We start from the raw sequence: 22,131 nt of genomic DNA, 5'->3' as shown, positions 1-22,131 counted from the left end.
TTCCGATTCTGTGTCTCCCTCTCTCTCTGCCCCTCGCCCGTTCATGCTCTGTCTCTCTCTGTCCCAAAAATAAATAAACGTTGAAAAAAAAAATTAAAAAAAAAAAAAGAAATCTAGAGGTTAAATTACTTCAATGATATGATTATATGCCTAGATTGTATGCTTTTGACATATAAATAACTGGGTAGATGTCAAATGTGAAAATATCTTAATGAGTATAACATCATTTACAAGGTTAAGTGAGAATATTTCTTAGATTTCTCTGTATCTATGGAACTCTGCCCTTAATTCACACAATGCCTAGAAAAGAACACAGGTTTGCCCAATACCAGGTACAACCCAGTCTCACCCTTTAGCCAATCGGGAAAATATCCAAAGTCCTGAGGGTGCTCTAACCTTACCTAGCCGATCCATTCAGGTCACCCTCCCGTTAGGGTTCACTTCTCCTTTTATGGGTAGGCATTGAGAAGTCCCCTTAATGCCCAGTTTCCCTCCGTCTTTCCTTTTTCTACACCTCTCCCCCGAGGTCCTGGTTTCGTCCTGCTGCTACTCTTCAGATCACCAATTCCCATTTTATTCTGCACCCTCATCTTCTTTAAATGCACCCAAGCAAGCCTACCACTAGTCCAGACAGCACCTTTGTGAAAGGTCAAAAAAGGCCTCCTTTGCTGAAACGAGTAGCTATCCACATGCAAAAGAATGAACTTGGACCCCTACCTCACACCAAGTGCAAATATTAACTCAAAACGGGTCAGAGACCTAAATTTAAAAGGCAAAATTACGAAATTCTTAGAAGAAAACATAGAAGTAGTCAATCTTCGTGCCTTTAGGCGATTGTTCATTAGATATGACACCAAAAGCATAAACAACAAAGGACAAAAGAGAGAAATAGGGCTGTACCAAAATCAAAAACCTTTGTGCTTTTCAAAGAATGTCATCAGGAAAGTGAAAAGACAACCCATATAACTGAGGCAAATTTTTGCAAATCACATATATGATAAGGGACTTGTATCCAAAATATATAAAGAATGTTTACAAATAAACAATAAAATGACATATAGTCCAATTTAAAATTGGGCAAAATATCTGAAAAGATAACTCGCCATATACAAATGGCCAGTAAGCATATGAGAAGGTATTCAACATCATCAGTCATTAGAGAAATGCAAATTACAACCACAAGGACATATCACTTCCGACCCACCAGGATGGCTAAAGTTCAAAAAGGATAATCACAAGTGTTGGTAAGGCTGTGGAAAAATTAGAACCCTCATTCATTGCTGTTGGGATCGTAAAACAGTGCAGCCACTATTTTACAGTTTGGCAGTTCCTTGAAAGGTTAGGCATTGAATTAGCATGTGACCTAGCAATTCCACTTGTAGGTACACACCCAAGAGAAGCAGACACGTTTGTTTACAGATGTTCATGCATCCTTATTCATAATAGTCAAAAAGTGTGCCCATCGACCTCTGAGTAGATAAAATAATGTGGAATATCCTTATAATGGAACATCATTCAGCAGTGAAGAGGAATGAAATACTGACTCATGCTACAAAATGGACAAATCTTGCAAGCATTATGCTAAGTGACAGAAGCCAGACACAAAGGCCATGCATTCGATGATTCCATTTATATGAAATACCTAGAATGGGTAAATCTACAGAGATAGGAAGTTGATTAGTGATTGTCAAAGGGGGAGTATTAGGTTCTGACAGATGATCCATATTAGCTCTGGAGCTTTTTGTCCAATAAGCAGGACTCCAAACAAAATGGGTAAGTGAGGGTTTGAATGCGTGTTTCATAGATTTGTTGAAAGAATTAAAATGAACATTTTGACTCCCCAAGTTATAAGGACAAAGTAGAAACTATGTAGTCATATCTGGGCATAAGACAAAGTTAGTTTAAACTCTGATTGATATATGGATTATTGAAAAAGGAATGGAATTACATCTAAGGTAGAATTCTATGTTTCTTGAAGAAGAAAATTTTAGAAAATATACGGTGCTATTTTCTGCCTCCAATAAATAAGAGGACCATTTGTCCCCTATCCAAGGCATTCGCCACCATTGGGCAGTCTAGTGCCCTGAGTTCAGACTTGTCAAGGAATTAATATTCTTCCTGAAAGTTAAAGATGCAAATCCAAACATACGAAATGATGTTTTAAAAAATATATAATGCATAAAGGAAACAGACTAAGTTTAGAAGGACTTAAGAGAGATATTATTAAACATGCTTGGTTTAATTTGTAGGTAACTCAATTCTATGGGAAAGAAACCCTGTACACCAGTCTTCTGACACAAATGGATTTCTATGTGATGCCGGTAGTTAATGTGGATGGTTATGACTTCACATGGAAAAAGGTAGGTAAAGGCAAAGAAAACAAAACACGCCCTAGTTGGGGATAAAGGATGCACCGATCGAATTATTCATAGAATCCTGGATCTTGGCACAATGGTTTTATTTAAGATATAAATATCTTTAAATTCTTATTATGGACAACTTCAAACATATGAGTGGGAATAATTGTATAGTAAATTCCTCTGTACCTACCACACAACTTCGTCAATAATCAGCTCATGGCCAATATTTTCTTGTCTATATCCCCAACCCAAGTCTACCTTATTCATATTATTTTGAAACAAATCTCAGATACCATATCATTTCAGCAAAAATATTTCAGGATGCATCTCTAAAATAGGTCTTAAAATAAGCACAGTACAATTGTACCTAAAAATTAACAATACTTAATATCAGAAAATGTCCAATCAAATTTAAATTTGCAATTGTTTCATAACTTTTTTAGAAAAATTTTCTTTGATTCAGAATCCAGTTAAGGCCAATATATTGTGATTGGTTTATGTGTATTTTAATTCTATTTTAATCCATAGATTCTCCCTCCATCTCTCTCTCTCTCTCTCTCTCTCTCTCTCAAATTTTTCCTTGCAATTTATTCATTGAAGACAAGGTTTCACATTGTCTGGATTTGCTAATTGCATGGCCATGTTGCAATTTAACACTCCTCTGTCCTTTGCATTTTCTAAAATTTGAAATTTGGATAGTAGGGGATAAACCAGATTCAGATTTGACTTTTTTGGCAGGACTGTTTCATAGTGATTCTGTGTTCTGTATAATGTCTGGTTGTATCTCCTTTTGTGACATTAGCTACAACAATGCACAATGCCTAGATCTAGGAATCATTTGAATAGCATTTCGATTCATAAAATCATAAATTGCAAGATTGAGAGAAGCATTTTAACTGCACTTACATTCTGACAGAATTACATTCTAACGGATACATGAATTTAAACCTTAGGACCCTTTAATTCAATCGTGAACATCTAATATGCGTGAGTTTCCTAGTCAATCTCATCTATACTGGAAACCATTATCAATGGTATTTCTAGCCCATCAACATCATGATTCAGGAAAATTACTCAAGCAATGGAAGTGCAGTCCTTTCTAATTTAATGAGGAGCACATCAAAGCATATTTGAGCATATGTAAGCTCAGAAAAGCCTCCTGAGCCGCACATGTAAACACTAAGGGGAATGAGAATAATCAGAGTGATTGGAAACATACAGGGTTGGACAAAAATTGTTTCGTGGAAGAGGAAGAAGTAATTTTTGCAGAAGAAATGGCTGGAAATGGTGAAGGAGATTGATTGAAAAAGTTATCGCAAGTGAAAGGAACACTGAATAAAAGCTTGTAGGGAGGACTGGGCAAATCCTGAGCTAAGTAAATGAGAAATCCCTAGAACAGTACCTAACAAATTTGTGTCCAATAAACGATCACAGTCATAGATTGATGTTATGATAGACTTGTTCCTTTACTTGAATCACAGTAGAATTAGGCCATCCTTAGCTATTCCTACCCTCCCACTGTCTTTGTGTCTTAAAACTGTCAGTTAGTCCCTGCAGTGTGAGAACCTAATTTCTCCAGGGTAATTCTTGCTACTAAACCATAAGCCCCCCGCCGGAAGCGGACCCGGTTGATGACACCGGGGTAAATTTGCCACGTCATCTCAACTACAGGTTTAAACAAAGTCTGTGCAACTGTGTACATGATCAAATTTCTCAGTTTGTCCCCAAGAACCCAATGGGGCAATTCGCTTTGTGTTCACACACCAGGATCGAATCGGTACAATCAAAGGAACCATCGGGCTAGAAGTGTCTTCACATCTCCACCTCCTGACACTTTTAAATGAGAGAGTTTAATTCAATCTAAAGAGAGCATTGAGGGGTGCCTGGGTAGCTCAGTCGGTTGGGCATCCTACTCTTGATGTGGGCTCAGGTCATGATCTTACGGTTTGTGCGATTGAGCCCCACATCGGGCTCCTCACTGACAGTGCAGAGCCTGCTTGGGATTCTCTGTCTCCCTCTCTCTCTGCCCCTGCCCTCTCTCTCTCTCTCTCTCTCTCTCTCTCTCACACACACACACACACACACACACACACACACACACACACAGAGTCTCTCTCTCAACATAAATAAACTTTATTTTAAAAAAATATATAAATATAAAAATTAAGTATAAATATGAAAAAAATAAAGAGAGCATTGAGACTCATAAGTCATCATTTTCATTCTCATTGAAACACAAAGTTATTTTCCTTTTCTCAGAAGAAATTAAAATGGAAGCAAACAAGATTTAAAGAGAACCAATAACCAGCCTTGCAAAGCCAAATGAAATTTCTGTTGGTATGAGTCAAAATTGATTAAATATCCCCATTTCATCTGGTTCACACTGAAATAGCTTTGAGAGAACATGGTCGAGACCTGGATAGAGAGAGGGCTGTGCGAAAGGAATGCTGTGAGGACAGTGGCAGAGCAGAGTGATGGGTTTGCAGGACAGACACACAACTCTGGTCACTTAGGCTTTAGAAGTTGTGTCTTTGCTTGAACTGCAAACATGGCCATCCTGGTTATCAGTATTTTGTTTGTTTAGAATCGAATGTGGAGAAAGAACCGGTCTTTTCATGAAAATAATCGTTGCATCGGAACAGACCTGAACAGGAACTTTGCTTCCAAACACTGGTGTGGTAGGTCGTTTGCTTTATTTCTAGCAATGTTCATTCATTTGAAAGGGGACATTCACAGAGAAAGGCCTATTAATTCAGAGTAATTACAGGGGAGGCCTATCTAAATCAGGAAATAATTCAAATAGGCTATTTAGTTAAATGCAGTGCTGTAAATATGCACAATTCACCTTAACCCCTCCACCCTTCCATTTTGTCTTTAAAAAAAGGAATTTGGTGGGCATCTGGGTAGGTCAGTCGGTTGACTTTGGCTCAGGTCATGATCTCAGGGTTCATGAGTTCAAGCCCCACACTGGGCTCTGTGCTGACAGCTCAGAGCCTGGAGCCTGCTTCAGATTCTGTGTCTCCCTTTCTCTGTCCCTCCCCCACTTGTGCTCACTCACTCACACTCTCGCTCTCTCCCCAAAATAAAAAAAATAAACATTAAAAGAAAAAGGAACTTAGGCCGGTTCCTTAAGGTCCCTTTTAGCTTCAAAATGCTAATATTCTACTTTTCTAGAATGATAATGAAGCGACTGTTAAAAATCCTACTTTAAAGAAAAAATAACATTCATCATTAGAGTATCAAAGACCAGGGTAGGGTGAGTAGCTCTCCATTTTAATTGCATAGGAAAGGGCTTACTTCCACAGCATTGAAAAACATTTTCTTTTGTTTTCACTATTTAATATTTTTATGAATACCATGAACTTATGTCTGGCATAGTGAGAGCCTATCATTTATTGATTTGAATGAGTCAAAATACTCAGTGGATATTGATTTAGGCATTCAGGAACATTATCTGGGGGCACCTCGGTGGCTCAGTCAGTTCAGCATCTGACTCTTGATTTCTGCTCAGGTCATGATCCCAAGGGTGTGGGATAGAGCCCTGTGTCAGACGTGGAGCCTGCTTGGGACTGTCTCTGTCTCTCTCTCCCCCACCCCACCTCTCTCCCCTGCTCTGTTCAATCTCTGTCTTTCTCTCAAAAAAAACAAAAAACAAAACAAAACAAGACAAAACAGAACATTGTTCTCAGGGAGGTAGGTGTTGGTTCACACCCCCATTGTATTTCATAGTTACTACATTTAAGAAACAGCTACAGGGGCGCCTGGGTGGCTCAGTCGGTTAAGCATCTGACTTCGGCTCAGGTCACGATCTCGCGGTCCGTGAGTTCGAGCCCCGCGTCGGGCTCTGTGCTGACTGCTCAGAGCCTGGAGCCTGTTTAGGATTCTGTGTCTCCCTCTCTCTGACCCTCCCCCGTTCATGCTCTGTCTCTCTCTGTCTCAAAAATAAACAAACGTTAAAAAAAAATTAAAAAAAAAAAAAAAGAAACAGCTACAGAACTAAACCTGATGATAACCTTGCGTCTAATCACCCCTTTGTCCTACACAGTGCTGTGTACGTGATTGTACATATTTCTTTTCAAAACAGAAGAGAAAATGTGTGATTTTGAATGTTTCATCATTCTCTCTGAGTGCATGTGAAAACCTCACCGCAGAGTACCCCCTTATTTCCGTATTTCCTTCCTTCTCTAGGCTAGAGACTCAGTGAGGGAAGGGACCACCCAGTGCAGTGCCTGGCACATGCAGGAGTCGCAGAAATTAATTAAATGAATATAGGAATGACTTAGTTGTTGTAAGAGAGTTACAGATGTAGTAAGCAAGCAGAGGAAGGAACAGTTAATCTCCCCTCAGACTCACTCCTTTTGTGATTAAGGGAACCACTCAGTGGTTTCTCTGTGAGAGCCGTTCTTAAGATTGTCCCATAAAAGTACCCACTGGGGCCCAAAGACTCTGCCACAGCAGTGATAATTGGGCAGGGGGTCAGAGAAGCAGCAGCGAATATACAATAGATTGGATAGAGCTGTTAGTTACTAAGTGCAGAGCCGTTTATATATGTCTCCCCCTAGGTTTCATTATCTGTGTATCCTGGATGGAGAATCCCAGACTCAGGAGGTTGAATCCCTTGCTCAAGATCACAGACCTATGACTGATTCCAAAGTTATCACGATTCTTCTATGTCTGAGAATCACTTTTCTGTTATAGGTTGCCTTCTGGAACTTCTTCTTTTATCTGGAAGTTCTTTTGGTGCTCTGTTTCACTTAATATTTTTTTACGGCGAAGCCATAAAAAATTTGAATAGCCAAGACGTCAAATATATTGTTACTGCCATCAAGAAGTACCAGAGGCCGCTCTGAGGCGTGGCACTTTATTATTACACATCACAAGAGTAAGAAACAGAAACAACAAGCAAATAAAACAAAAAGTAATTATAAGGACTCTTTTTTTTTCCTCTGGTGCTCTAGTATCTCTTTTAAAAAATTTTTTTTAGTTTATTTATTTTTGAGAGAGAGTGAGTGCGTATGTGCCAATGGGGGAGGGGCAGAGAGAGAGGGAGACACAGAATCCGAAACAGGCTCCAGGCTCTGAGCTGTCAGCACAGAGCCCAACGCAGGGCTCGAACCCACAAGCCACGAGATCATGACCTGAGCTGAAGTCGGACGCTCAACTGACTGAGCCACCCAGGTGGCCCCCACCACCCCAGTATCTCTATAGTAGTATGTAAGCAAGCCAGTGAGAAAGAACTAAATCTTCTCACTTCCTTGTCCCTGCAACTAGAACATGCCTTTATGATACTTTTTTTTTTAAGAATCTCAAAGAGCACCTTACTCTTTAATGAGAAATGACATATCAAGCCTGTTTATTTGTTTCATGTTCACTTCCCCCCTTCCTCTGTATTAAAAGTGTGTGTGTGTGTGTGTGTGTGTGTGTGTGTGTGTGTGTGTGTGTGTGTTGGAGGTGGGAATGGAGGTGAGTTGTCTTAGACCGATCAGGCTGCCGCTAACAAAATACTGCAGGCTGATGGCTCCAACAAGATAAGTTTATTTCTTGCAGATCTGAAGGCTGGAAGTCCAAGATCAAGGTGTCAGCAGGGTGGGTTTGCCCTGAGGTCTCTCTCCTTGGCTTGCAGATGGCCACCTTCTCACTGTGTCCTCACTTGACATTTTCTCTTTGTGCACATCTCTGGTGTCTCTCTCTTTCCTTAAAAGGACACCAGCCACATTAGATCAGGGCCCCACCTTCATGACTTCCTTCAACTTTAATTACCTTCTTAAAGGCCCTCTTTCCAAACATAGTACATTGTGGGTTAGGGCTTGCATACGTGAATTTTGGGGAGACAGAATTCAGTCCATAACAGGTAGCATTTTGTGAGGACCTCTGGTCTCAAACTTCCTAAGATAGATCCCCTCATTTTCTAAGATGTTAAGTTAAACTGCAAAGTTTTGGTAGCTATTGTACAGTGGAAAATCCTTTCTTTCTTTCCCATGAGACCGCAGTGTTTTTTTCATCGCTTTTATGGCGCTAAAATACATGTAACGTGAAATTTGTCATTTTAACCGTTCAGCACATTGAAGCATTAAGTATATCCAGTCGGTGAAACCATCACCAGTATCCATTTCCAAAAGTTTTCTTCAGCCCAAACAGAAGCTCTGTGACCATTTAGCAATGTCTTCTTGTTTCCTACTCACTGCAGTCCCTGTAATGTCTGCTCTACTCTCTGTTCTACGAACTTTCCTGTACTAGATATCTTTTTATTCCAGGGTTCATAGAAGAGATAATACTTAAGCTCGAAGGGATCTGGGAGACCAAGCGCTACAGATGAAGCACCTTCAGCTGAGCCAGATGCAATAGCTTGCCCAGATCGACATGTCTGTTTAGGAGCAAAGCAGTCCCGGACTCCAGGGTCCTGACTCTCCATGAATCTTTCTACCGAAATACTTGAAACCTCTAGAATGACAGTCACAGAATGAGAGTCTGAGGCTGCTCTGTCCACTGCAGTAGTCACTAGCTGCATGTGGCCCTTGAACACTTGAAATGTGGCTTGTCTGAATTGAGATGTGCAGTGAGTATAAAATACACACCAGATTTCAAAGACTTGGTGTGAAAAAAGGAGCCTAAAGTATGCCGTGAACAATTTTTGTATTGACTGTGTTTGAAAGGATTGTACTTGGTACCTATTGGGTGAAATCAGTTGTATTACTAAAATAGGTTGTTGCTTTTGAAATACACAGTTACTTGAAAACCTAAATATGTAACTTGCCGTATGTTTCTACGGAACGGCTCTGGTCTGAGGATTCATGTTAGGGGACCACCTGTTCCTTCGTCTCTTTGATGTCCCCCTACTCCTAACGTAGAATCTCTACTCTCTAAAACTATATATCAGGGGGAAAAGGGCAGGAGTAATCAAAGGATATGAAACTATCAGAATGGTTGGTCTGATCACATTATTGGTTAAAAATACAAATGGGGGAACCTGGGTGGCTCGGTCGGTTGAGTGTCTGACTCTTGATTTCAGCTCAGGTCATGATCCCAGGGTTGTGGGACTGACTCCTGTATTGGACTCCACGCTGAGAGTGGAGACTGCTTAGAGTTCTCTCTCCCTCTCTCTCTCTCTCTCTCTCTCTCTCTCTCTCAAAAAAACCAAAAAACAACAAAAAAAAAAAACCCCACTAATACAAATGAAATACTTGGAAAGGTCTTGGATGTTTAGCACATATTTTCTTGTGCCGAAAAGAATGTTTCACAAACATTAAGGTTGTCTCTCTTGCAAATAAAAGGCAGAAATCAGAGCAAACTTGAGGCAGGCAGGACCTGTAAGGATAATGGAGTAGACCATGGAACCCCAGGACAAGGGCAACGAGCTTCAGAAACAGCTTGGAACTGGGCCTGGGGGACTGCAGTGAGCTCTGTGAGTCCTTTCTCTCTCCATTCATCCCTGCAAAGCACAATCGGTTTTTGTTTTATTCCAATCCACATGATGATGATGGTGATGATGGTGACCACGACGACGACGCGAGACAAAGACCATGAGGAGGAAAAGCAATGATTACTGAATCTTAGTATTTACAAGGCATCATGCAAAGCACCTCATATACATTGTACTGAATCCTCATGAAATCCACGTTAAATGTATAACTTTTCCATTTAGCAGATAGGAAAATCAAGGTTTAGACAGGTTTAAAACATTTCACCGAAGGCCATATAGCTATTAAATGGCAACACCAAGCTTAGGATCAAGCGGTTGGGTGATTAACAATATGCCATTTAGCCTCTTATCGTAAAAGGTCCTTACTGCCAAGAATGTTCACTTTGCATCTCCTGAACCAGCAGTATTTCATTCATAGGGTTGCCAAGAGGAGTGAATGAGATACTGTGTGTAAATCTTAGAGTTTCAGGTCAGCTGGTGTTTTCTTTGTTCTAGAGTGCAGCTGGACTGACGCTAGGATCTTCCTCTCAATACCAAGTTATCAGCGGAGGGATTCAGAGTGACAGAACACAAGTTAGGGACCTAGTTCAAGATTAGTCAACTGTTTCCAGGCAGGAATAATGTTTGGGGTCAGAGGTGGCTCCCTGAGGCTCCACCCCTGTGAATTAAAGAAGAAAGGTGAAGGGGTAGGAGGCAGGCTACCATCCAAAGTGATGTATACTATAATTTCTCAAAAGGATGAATAAACATTACTCTGGCCCCGAACGTTCCATCTTCTTTTATTTGCCAAACCTCCTTAGCAAGTAGCATGGAAGACAGACTTGTATAGTCTGAGTTCCCAAATGAGACTCCTTTTATGGACCACATTGATTAGTAATTTTTAAGCTACAAATATCAGAAAAACCAAGCTCACGCTGGATTAAAGAAAATGGGGTTTCTAAAAAAATGGGGTTTCTCTATCTCACAGAACCACAAGTTTGGAGGCAGGGCTGACGTCTCTGAGACGTCCTTAGCCACTTTCACAAAGGGTGCAAGATGGCTGTCCCCAGGCAGCGATTGTTGGGGTGTTTGTTCTGAGGGCATAGAAACATCTGCTTCAATAGAAACATAAATATGTTCTTTACAGAGCTCTGTCTAATCCATTTCTCTAAAAGTTTTACACCATGGGTATTAGGAGGATGCATTGTCAGGGAAGTCACAAATTACAATGGCGTTTGCTAATCCCACTCTATCCATTTCACTTCAGAGGAAGGTGCATCAAGTTTCTCTTGCTCGGAAACCTACTGTGGCCCTTACCCTGAGTCAGAGCCAGAAGTGAAGGCAATGGCCAATTTCTTGAGAAAAAACATCAACCACATTAAGGCTTACATCAGTATGCATTCATACTCCCAGAAGATAGTGTTTCCATATTCCTATAATAGAAGCAAAACCAAAGACCACGAGGAGCTGGTAAGTGCTACTCAATTATCTTTTTTTTCATTGGCATTTCAGAAATAAAATAATACCAAGTTCAAGAATCAAAAACTGTGGGAAAAATTTTCTCCTCTGGAGGACAGATGGAAAGATGCTTTCTGTTTTGATCTCGTTCTGCTGAGAGTCACCCTGGGTCAGGGTTCACTGAGGGAATATAAAGAATGGGTCCTATTCTGTGGACAAGAACTTCAGTCCAGTAAATGGGTATCTAAGAAAATAACTGACACACTGCTTGAAGGTCAGGGGGAACCATTCCCCGTGGAACTGATCTACATATAAAGCCCTAACAGCAAGGACGAGAGTCTCTGGAATTGTGGGTCTTCTTTGTGGTACCTCGCTTTCAACAACAGATAGGTCAAGTCCTGGTACCACACTCATTTAATTTGATGTCAACGTTGGGAATTGTGTGCACACTGCCCTCTCTAACCCCCAGGGGTTTGGTCCTAGTAAAAGCACCTCCAGTTTCAACACCGAAGCGAGAACCCCCTCCCACCTTTTTTTGGAATGTAGTGAATGATACAGAAGTTCAAAGAAGACTCATTTTGTCTGCTAACCCCTCACTCCTTTTTGGTCCCAGATGTCCTATGTTTGGGTTGATGGCAAAGGATGCAAGGGTTCTTGATGGATTGTAGCTGGGATTGGCCGAATTCTCACCTCAGATGCCTTCCAGACAATGGAAGGGTTATGGCAACAGTCTGATTCTTGCCCAAGTTCTGATCTTTATGTCGTGTTCTGTTTCTTACTCATTTTATTCTGGTTCTCTTTCCTCTTGCTCTTTTTATGTTTTTAAATTTGTATGTTTTTGTTATTGAAGTATAGTTGACATACAATGTTATATTAGTTTCAATTGTACAACATAGTAATTCCATAGTTCTATGCATTATGCTCACTGCAGTAAGTGTAGTTACCATTTGTCACTCTATAACATTATTACAATATTATTGACTATATTCCCTATGCAGTATTTTTTAACCCATGACTTATTTATTTTATAACTGGAAGTTTGTACCTGTTAATTTCCTTCACCTATTTCATCCATCCTCCCAACCCCCTCCCTTCTGGCAACCACCAGTTTCTTCTCTGTATTTATGACTCTGTTTCCATATTTTTGTTTGTTCATTTGCTTTGTTTTTTAGATTTCACATGTAAGTAAAATCATATGGTATTTGTCTTTCTCTAACTTATTTCACTCAGCATAATTCCCTCTAGATCCATTCATGTTGTTGCAAATGGCAAGATCTCATTCCATTTTATAGCTGGGTAATATTTCATTGCACATACACACACACACACACACACACACACACACACACACACACATCTTTATGCATTCATCTATCAGCGGATACTTAGGTTACTTCCATAACTTGGCCATTGTAAATAATGCTGCAATAAACATAGGATCATGTATCTTTTCAAGCAAGTGTTTTCATTTTCTTTGGGTAAATACCCAGTAGTAGAATTACTGTATCATATGATATTTCTATTTTTAATTTTTGAGGAACCTCCATATTGTTTTCCACAGTGTTCACCCCAATTTACATTCCTATCAAACAGTGTGCGAGAATTCGTTTTGTCCACCTCCATGCCAACACTTGTTATTTCTTGTATTTTTTATAATAGCCATTCTGACAGGTGCAAGGTGATATTCATGGTAGTTTTGATTTGCATTTCCCTGATATACGGTGATGTTGAGCATCTTTTCATGTATCTGTTCACCATTTGTATGCCTTCTTTGGAAAAATATCCATTTAGGTTCTCTGCCTATTATTTAATTAGATTATTTGTGGGGTGTTTTTTTTTTGTTTTGTTTTTGGGGTTTTTGTTTGTGTGTTTATTTGGTTGGTTTTGGTGTTGGTTTTATGTCCTGGTTCTCTTACAAGAATAAACTATAGCCACATTAAGGGCTAGCAGTGGCTGATGACAAATATAATGTTATTTGCACTTCCTGAAAATAGCTCATTTAGAACATAAACGTGCTTGATGCTTGCAATTCTTTCTTCTTCTCAAAGGAAAACTTTTAAGGAAAGCTCCTTTATTGGTGTCATCCTTGAAGAAACGAAAGGATATTTATCATGATTTGGAAATAGAACTAGTCTGATTTTCCCTTATTTTTGGATTACTGCTGTCACACGTATTTTGTTGAGTTATTTGGTGTAAAATATTGTGTTTGGCGGACACTGATGAAAGAAGCATTCGGTAGGACCCTGCCCTTTAAGAGAACATGATATGGTTAGGGAGCTCAGCCATGAGCAAATGTTACAAGTAGCTATATTCGAGGTGCAGTGACTACTGAATAAGTTGGCCCAGATGGTGGATCCTCAGTTCTGACGGGGCTAGCATGGGGGTGGCCTCGTTAACTGATTCAGAAGGAAATGCTAGATACGCTTGGGGATAAAGTCCCTGTCCCTGAGGAATTTCTCATCTCTTAAAGGGCGACATACTATAAAGAAAACATAATAATAAAGGGCGATTGCCATCGAAGAACAGATACACTTTCAGCCAGAAATGGAAAGACAGGAATTCTATAGGCAGACCGGGAAGGGAGGACGTTCAAAGCGGAGGCGATGTGTCCCCGCAGAAAGTGTGTTCAGGGGACCCTGTGGGTGTGAGAGTAGAGACTGACGCCATCAGAAAGTAGATGTGGTCCGCTTGTTGGCATGTCAGAATAAATTTGTGTTTTGTTCTGTAGACACTGGAGGTCCGTTACAATTTTTTTTTTAATTTTTTTTCAATGTTTATTTATTTTTGGGACAGAGAGAGACAGAGCATGAACGGGGGAGGGGCAGAGAGAGAGGGAGACACAGAATCGGAAACAGGCTCCAGGCTCTGAGCCATCAGCCCAGAGCCTGACGCGGGGCTCGAACTCACGGACCGCGAGATCGTGACCTGGCTGAAGTCGGACGCTCAACCGACTGCGCCACCCAGGCGCCCCCCGTTACAATTTTTTTGAACAAAGGAGGGCTACCACATAATATGCGCTGATACTCCTCTGGGTTATTCAAGAGAGTGACAGCGGATGCTAGCCTGAACTTCGCAAAAGGTCTGGATAAGTTAGAAAGAAATGTAGTGGAACAACGGACTTACTTATTAGCCTGCTCCACACTGGGCACATGATCCTTTTTATGTGATGAGTCTTTAGTAGTTATTAGGCATTTTACCCAAGAAGAGAATGGAGTTTGCGAGAAGGAAACGAAGTAAGCATTAGGTATATGTAGTATTTACACAGGTTGCATTTAAAGTTTGGTGATGATTTTGTGTAGGAATAGGGTAACCCCAGGCGGTTTGCCTTTGGAATACAGTTATACTTCATTGTATATAAGAAATGAACTCCTAAAAAATGCATGTGAGAATTATTTTTTCTTCAAGTTAAATCAAATTTTCAATGTACTAGAAGAGTCTATGTTTAATGCCACCCAACTGTGATTTCCATAAAAGTTTATTTATTCTTACTATGCAGATTTTTCATATCAACAGTTTTCTCTAGCTTTATTCAGATATAACTGATGTTTAACATCATGTAAGTTTAAGGTGTACAATGTGATGATGTGATACACTTGCACATTGTTTAGCTGGAAATTTAACTGGAAATTTATATAACCAACACTCCCCCAATTCATTCACCCTCACCCCCTTAGCAACCACCAATATACTTTCTTTTTCTTCACCTACACAGTTTGATTCATTTAATATATGATGATTTTTTTTTTCAACGTTTGTTTATTTTTGGGACAGAGAGAGACAGAGCATGAACGGGGGAGGGGCAGAGAGAGAGGGAGACACAGAATCGGAAACAGGCTCCGGGCTCCGAGCCATCAGCCCAGAGCCCGACGCGGGGCTCGAACTCACGGACCGCGAGATCGTGACCTGGCTGAAGTCGGACGCTTAACCGACTGCGCCACCCAGGCGCCCCTATGATGATTTTTTTAAAGAAACTTCTACTTGTCCTGCTCCAAAGCTGCACATTAACTGAAATTTCATATTCTATTGATTTCAGTCTCTCGTGGCCAGTGAAGCAGTCCGTGCTATAGAGAATACTAATAGAAATACCAGATATACACATGGCAGTGGTTCAGAAAGTTTATGTAAGTATTTCTTCTTAACATCTTGGAGAACTGTGAGCTACTAAAGAAATCCGTGTGTTTGCTTTTTCTGTGTGGATTTAATTTTTCTAAATGGAATCTTTAAACCAGGTCACACGTAAAATAGTTGGATTATGACAATTAGAAATGGAAGCATAATAGCTATGACAGCACTGAGCAAGGCTATATTAATAAATGAATACACTGAAGACAAAATGGTATTTAAGAAATCGTGTTCATTGCTACAGAGTAGAGATTATAGAATTGTCATCATAGTAGGTGAGTGAAGGAGGAAAGGTCATAAAGGGTTAAAAGAACGTGTAAGATGCCAATGGCCACCGTGTAAGGTTGCACAGGTTGAACACTACACAAATCTGAGGAACACTCTTTACATTAGATGCTTGATAGTGACAGGCGGTGCTCACTAGAGTACATTATAGTTAAATGTCTTTGCTTGTATCACACTGATGATAGCTCAGATAGGGCAAACTCTTAAGAAATATTTTAAAATTTAATTTCTGCTGGCAGATATTTATTGGGGGACTCCTTTTTACCCACATTGGGAAGACAGATAATGATTTTTATCTTTTGAAACTGGAGGGGGAGATGGAGAAAGAGGAAGAGAAAATAAACATGTCACCAGGTGTCCACAAACTGCGACCCACAGGTCAAATTCAGCTTACTGCTTGTGAGGCACAGGCCTGTGAGATAAGAACAGTTTTTCCATTTTTTAAATGGTTGAGGGAAAAAAACACAAAATAGCGAGATTTTGTGACACGTTAAAATTATATGAAATTCAGATTTCAGTATCCAAAAATAAAGTTTAAAAAATTTTTTTTTGCACTTATTTATTTTTGAGAGGCAGAGAGAGACAGAGAGTGAGTGGGGGAGGGGCAGAGAGAGAATGAGACAGAATCCAAAGCAGGCTCCAGGCTCTGAGCTGTCAACACAGAGCTCGACGCGGGGCTTGAGCCCACAAACTGTGAGATCATGACCTGAGCTGAAGTCGCACGCTTAACCGACTGAGCCACCCAGGCGCCCCCCAAAAATAAAGTTTTATCTGAACGCAGACACACGCATTTATTTATGTATTGTCTATGATAGCTTTCATGACAGTAGTATGGAATAGTTTTATGACATAATTTGTGGCCCACAAACCCTAAAGCATTTGCTATCCGGTCCTTTACAGGTTAAGTTTGCCAATCTCTGATGTGAACAACTAAATAGTAAAATAGAGTATAACCCCATCGATATGTGAAGAATATAAAATAGTCTTAAGGGTTTGAGGATGACTGCAGGAGAGAGAGGTTACTTAGCTAAAGTGACCTAGGAAGGTCTCTCTCTGTAGGTGACACTTCTGGGAGACCTACCTGACAAGTGGCTGCCCGACAATGGTGTCAGGGGAAAACCAAGGAGAGGAAATGGCTTGTGTAAAAGCCCTGAGGCACTATTCAAAACCTCAAAGTTTTCTTTAACAGGTATGATCTACGGGAGTAGAAAAATACATTCAGCTTAATAATCACATTCATATGATTTTCAATAAATTGCTTTACCCCGGATGTCCTATTAGTAGAAAGTCCAGAATCTTCCTCTTCCTCCTCAACCAGCCCTAAAATGTCTCACAACAAAGTGGGGCCAGATTGGTCCACATGGTGTGTCTGTCTCTTGATGTCACTGGTCCGCCGTTACCTTTGCTGACCCAGGTCCTTGCTCTGTCGGGGAGGCACCCCACACCCTCCTTTCACAATTCAGAGCTTTCTTGATTCCCATTCTCTCCTCTACCATCGTTCCCCAAAGCATAACCATAGAGCCTCAGGGCCGAAGAGCTTTAAAAGTAACTTTCTGTTGTGGTGAAATCAGTCTATCTCTACATACTCTTTCATTCATTCGTTCATTCGTTCGTTCGTTCAGTATACATCTGTGTGGTTGTGTGCATAAGCGTGAGAAAATGGCTAGGAGAAGAAATGCCAAATACTGATAGTGCTTGTTCGGAATAACTTATTTAGTCCACTGCTGATGGGTATTTTTCGGTATTATAAACAATGCTTTGGTAAGTGCCTTTGTAGTTAATTCAAGTACAGGTATAGAAAGAGGCAAAAATGATCACTTTACACGTTACGTGATTGTCTACCTGGAAAACAATAGAAATCAACCAAAAATATTAGTAACAATCAAAAGTTGAGTAATGTTTGGGACACCTGGGTGGCTCAGTTGGTTAAGTGTTCTGCTCTTGATTTTGGCTCAGGTCATGATGTCACGGTCACAAAATTGAGCCCTGAGTGGGGCTCCACGCGGGTGTGGAGCCTGCTTAAGAGTCTATCTCTCCCTCTCCTTCTACCAACCCCCTGAGTGCACACACACACTCTGTCTCACAAAACAAGAACACAAAGTTGAGTAAGGTGGCTGACTATGAACTAACTATACAGAAACCTAAAGCTCTCTTATATAAAAAAATAATAATAATCAGGTAGAAAATAAATACCCCTGTACATGTATACACACACACACACACATATGCATACGGATACATACATATATGTGAATTCATTGTTGAATGCATATATGTGTCTACACACACAAATAAATCCATATATCTACGTGAAAAGCCTAGCAAATTTTACTGGTAAGCATAAAAGAAAATAAATAAAAGGAGAAATGCAGCATGTTTTTGAGTGGGAAGACAATATAAAAATGTGTCGGTTGTGCTAAATTAGTCTGTATATTTAATGCAATCCTAATGAACAGTTAAGTGACTTTGAACTTCATTTGAAAGAATGAAGTTGGTAGATGAGCTCGTAAAATTCTGAAAAATGAGGCTAATAGGAGAATTTGCCCCAACCGGGTATTAAGGCACATCATAAACTTGTAGTAATTAAGACTGCGGAACAGAGCCTGGGAGAAACAGATCAACAGAAGTGAGTAGGAAGAACAGAAAGACACTTAAATACATAAGGACGTCTAGTATCTCATAAAGGAGGCACTTCTAAGAATGTTATTCAATTAATAGGGTTGGAGAATCTGACAACTTACTTAGAAAAAGAAGTTAATTGATTACTAACATGTCTTTCTCCAAATTACATTCCAGATAAAATATTTTAAGATAAATACTCTGCCATAAACCAAGTCAAAAGCGAAATAAGCAAATAAAAAAAAGTTTACATATTACACAAGGCAAATAACACTAATATTGCTGTTATAAACAATCTATAAAGTGAATCGAGTAGAAAAATAAGCAAAATATACACTAGAAAAATCGAGTAGAAAAATATATAAAGATGGACAATAAATATAGCAAATAAAATGTCCAATTCAGCGGTAATCAAAGAAACAAGGCGATTTTATGGTATTTTTCACCCATAGAATTGCCAGAAATGCATGATTCCTGTGGATGGTATGGGAAGGGAAGTGGGCATATTCATACCCTGCTAGTGGAGGTATAAATTGGTTCAATTCTTTTGAAGATTATTTGGCAACATGAAGCATAATTGTAAAAAGTACATACTCTTAGGCTGGTAAATCTGCTTCTAGGAAAGAATATTCCAAAGAAGCAAAGAAGCAATTAGTGAAAACCAGAAAGTTCATTGTAAAGTTGTTTATATTAATTAGAAATCAGAAAAAAATCTAAAGGTCTCCAAGTAAATAATTATTATATCCAGCTTTATAGTGTAGTGCTATGAGATCATGAAAAAATGATATTATAGATTTGAAGTCATTAAGACATAAATATGGTCAGAGAGATCATGTTTAGAAATGTTACAGGGGCACCTGGGTGGCTCAGTCAGCTAAGCATCTGACTCTTGATTTCAGCTCAGTTCATGATTTTGCAGTTTTTAAGTTGGAGCCCCATGTCTGGCTCCCCCCTGCTGATGGTGTGGAGCCTGCTTGGGATTCTCTCTCTGCTCCTCCCCCACTCTCTCCCTCTCTAAAAATAAATAAACTTAAAAAAAGAAGAAATGTTACAACACTTCATGTATAGGATGATCTTATTTACGTAGGAAAAAATTATGTTAAAGCATGCACTGAGGGGAAAAAAAGACACTAAAATGTTAATAGTGATTACTACTCTTTGGCAGGGTTATGGGTAATTTCTTCCTTAACCTGTTTTTCTTCAGTCTCCATTTTCTACCAGAGACTTAGATTACTTAATAATCAGAAAAAAAGCAGAGCTATTTTTAATTTTAGGGGGAAAAATTCCATTTTGTTAGTTAACTTGAAACATTGTATTTCAAAAAGTAATTTCTTTTTTCTTCTTGTAGACCTAGCTCCTGGAGGTTCGGATGACTGGATCTATGACTTGGGCATAAAATACTCGTTTACAATTGAACTTCGAGATAAAGGCAAATATGGATTCTTGCTGCCAGAGCGTTACATCAAACCCACTTGTACAGAAGCTCTTGCTGCTGTCTCTAAGATAGCTGGGCATGTCATCAAGAATGTTTAATACTCTTGATTTTTCCACTCTTCTCCCATATTTTAATTTACCGATTCCAACAAGACTAAATCATCGTACCAATTCTTTTTAAAGTTTCATCCGTAGTTTTGAGAAAAGCTTTTTCCTATTCCTTGGTTTTGTCAAAGAAAAGGCCAAAATAAACGCTACCTTAAAATTAAGGCAGAAATGGGCTCACATTGCTTTTTTCTTTCTAAAAAACATGTAAGAGGCTAGATACGAGTTTTTTTTCTTTAAGGACGTTTGACCATCGACCTCAAGCAATTTTAATAACTAGTTTTTTGCAGATCATTGGACCACAAAAGGAAAGGTGGTTAGGACATTAAAAATTTCTGCTCCAAATTTTCAACGAACTGCCTTGCGCCTTTAAAAACACAACCGTGTCTCGTTTGCTCTACAGTAATAAGCGAAGGCCCAGAAAGCGGAGGAGCGTCAACAACAGTACAAACACCGTCTATCACCGCTCGGTGCACATTTCTGAACACATGAATGAATGGCTGTAGTTATTGTCAACAACAAATGTGGCATTTTGTGCATTTACTACAGCTGTTTATTGTAAGACATCATATAATAAAAGGCGTAAACTCTTTCTCTTAGATTCACTTTTTATTGGCAACTTTGGCTCCCCCCCTGGCTCGGGCACGCCTCTCCGGGGGTCTCTCACCTAGCACAGACGTGATGATTTCCCCGGCACTCCTAGGAGCAGACATTACGCCCGGGGGCGTGTCTCCGAAGGGGCGGTGCCTGCGCGCTGACGACTAATCTGGAGGCCGGAAGCTGCCGCGGTCTAGAGGGGATCAGGGCAAACACTTGACTTCCGGCGGCGTTTTGAGTCGGTTCTCCTAGCGGCCTGGTAGTGTTTTCGTTTCCTTTTCTTACTCTCCAGTCTCTCTTCGTTCTTTTTCTTCCTACGTGTCAGTCTCACTTGACCCTGGCGAAGCGGCGGGCGGGTTCTGCTTCTCAGCCACCCCGGGGGCCCGTCGCTAGCGGAGGGCCGGTTCCCGGGAGTCGCGCGCGCACCTCCTTCTCCTCGTCGTCGTCTTCCCGGGTCCAGGCGCGGGGACAGAGAGTCGCCTCCCCCGCTCCTCGGAGCGGTGGTGGCGGTAGCGCCTCCCGACTGAGCTTGCGACAGGAGCTCGGGGAGGAGGTAAGCTTGAATTGTGTGAATTGGTGTGGGTACTGGGGGCAAGGCGTTGGGCGGACCCGGGATGGGGAGGCCCCGAGTTGTCCTACATCCCCGCTCGGGTCACGTCAGGATTTTTAGCTCTCCTTCAGCATCCCACCCTTAACTGTGCAATAGCTCCTTCGGCTCAGGCTTCGTTTCTCGCTATTGTACTGATTCTGGCGAGTTTTTCTACGGAGTCTGGTCTATTCAGACAAAAGGCTCTGCCGGAACACTACCATTTCTGGGCTTGGGAACCCTTGGCGCAGTATTCGCATTTGTATAAGCTGGAAGCGGGCAGGAATATGGTCTTAGATTTAGAGGCTCCCTCTTACGCATTCCAGATCTATTAGGAAAAATTATCTTGCTGTTGGTTGTATTTGGTCTTGCTTATTGCCCGACAGTGGTCATTTGGAGATTTGGGTCCTGGAGGTTGAGGAGTGCTGCTTTATCTTTACATTCCCTAGGTAGTTACTTTTGGCAACCTATCTGTCAGAAGCCGGGGAAAGTGGAGCGAAAGGAGAGGGTCTGTTGTTTGGCATGATCTCTTTCCAAAACAGGTTAAAATAATTTATGTGGCTGGAAAATTATTCAAAGTTGATATTACTTGAATGATATTGGTAGGGTCTTGTTTGTGGAGCGTAGCGGCTTACGCTTTTAGGTTATATTACAAAGTTTTCAGATAATTTGAACCACTCTGAAAATTATAGACGTATCCTATCTGAGACGTTTTGGGGTTTTTTGAAAAAAAACAATTTTAAAAGTTTGGAAAATATCTTCACACTTCCACTTTTCAAAGACCGTGATACCGTTGCAGTTAATCTAAATGTTTATGGTGCCAGTTAGCGGAATCTAGTTCTGTAATACTTGAAATGACTGGCTTTAGTACCTAAGCGACAATATTTTGGAGAGTTTTGTGGATATAATCTGTAGATTTTAATATATTTTCCAATTCTTACTGAAATATTAAGATTATATCATGACAATTTAAACAAGAGACTACTAAGAATATTGATGCTGGTATATAGCAGTTTGTGCCTGTAAAAATAGTTGCACCATGAAACTTAGACTTTTATCGTGTGGATCTGTTACGATCCAGTTTTATCAAATGCATGCCTCTTACTGGCTTCCTAATCATTGCTGATTCGAAATGAATGTTGATTGCGTATTTAAGATATGCAAAT

At 40.3% G+C, this 22,131-nt stretch overlaps 2 protein-coding genes across 10 annotated transcripts in view; both read left to right on the top strand.

Moving 5' to 3' along the window:
- The window catches only part of CPB2 (carboxypeptidase B2), a 50,232-nt gene extending 29,858 nt beyond the window's left edge, over positions 1–20,374 (top strand). Inside the window, exons 7-11 of the mRNA XM_025924315.2 lie at positions 2,250–2,360; positions 4,945–5,038; positions 11,027–11,229; positions 15,251–15,338; positions 19,592–20,374. Coding sequence (XP_025780100.2) covers positions 2,250–2,360; positions 4,945–5,038; positions 11,027–11,229; positions 15,251–15,338; positions 19,592–19,776 — 681 coding nt within the window. The 3' untranslated portion in view covers positions 19,777–20,374. The remainder of the gene's footprint in view (positions 1–2,249; positions 2,361–4,944; positions 5,039–11,026; positions 11,230–15,250; positions 15,339–19,591) is intronic.
- A 168-nt stretch (positions 20,375–20,542) lies between these two features.
- Positions 20,543–22,131, top strand: part of ZC3H13 (zinc finger CCCH-type containing 13) — a 98,160-nt gene continuing 96,571 nt past the window's right edge. For 6 of the 9 annotated variants that reach the window (XM_086711822.1, XM_086711830.1, XM_086711835.1 and 3 more), the window contains exon 1: positions 20,579–20,932. The gene's annotated coding sequence lies outside the window, so the exon portion shown is untranslated. Of the gene's footprint in view, positions 20,933–22,131 lie in introns of all 9 variants that reach the window. The other 3 variants (XM_086711827.1, XM_086711825.1, XM_025924296.2) reach the window with 3 other exon arrangements.

The sequence above is a fragment of the Puma concolor genome, chromosome A1 (assembly GCF_028749965.1).
Source record: "Puma concolor isolate L17-30 chromosome A1, mPumCon1.1.hap2, whole genome shotgun sequence".
In the NCBI taxonomy this organism is placed as follows: Eukaryota; Metazoa; Chordata; class Mammalia; order Carnivora; family Felidae; genus Puma; species Puma concolor.
This window is presented reverse-complemented; position numbering and strand designations above follow the sequence as displayed.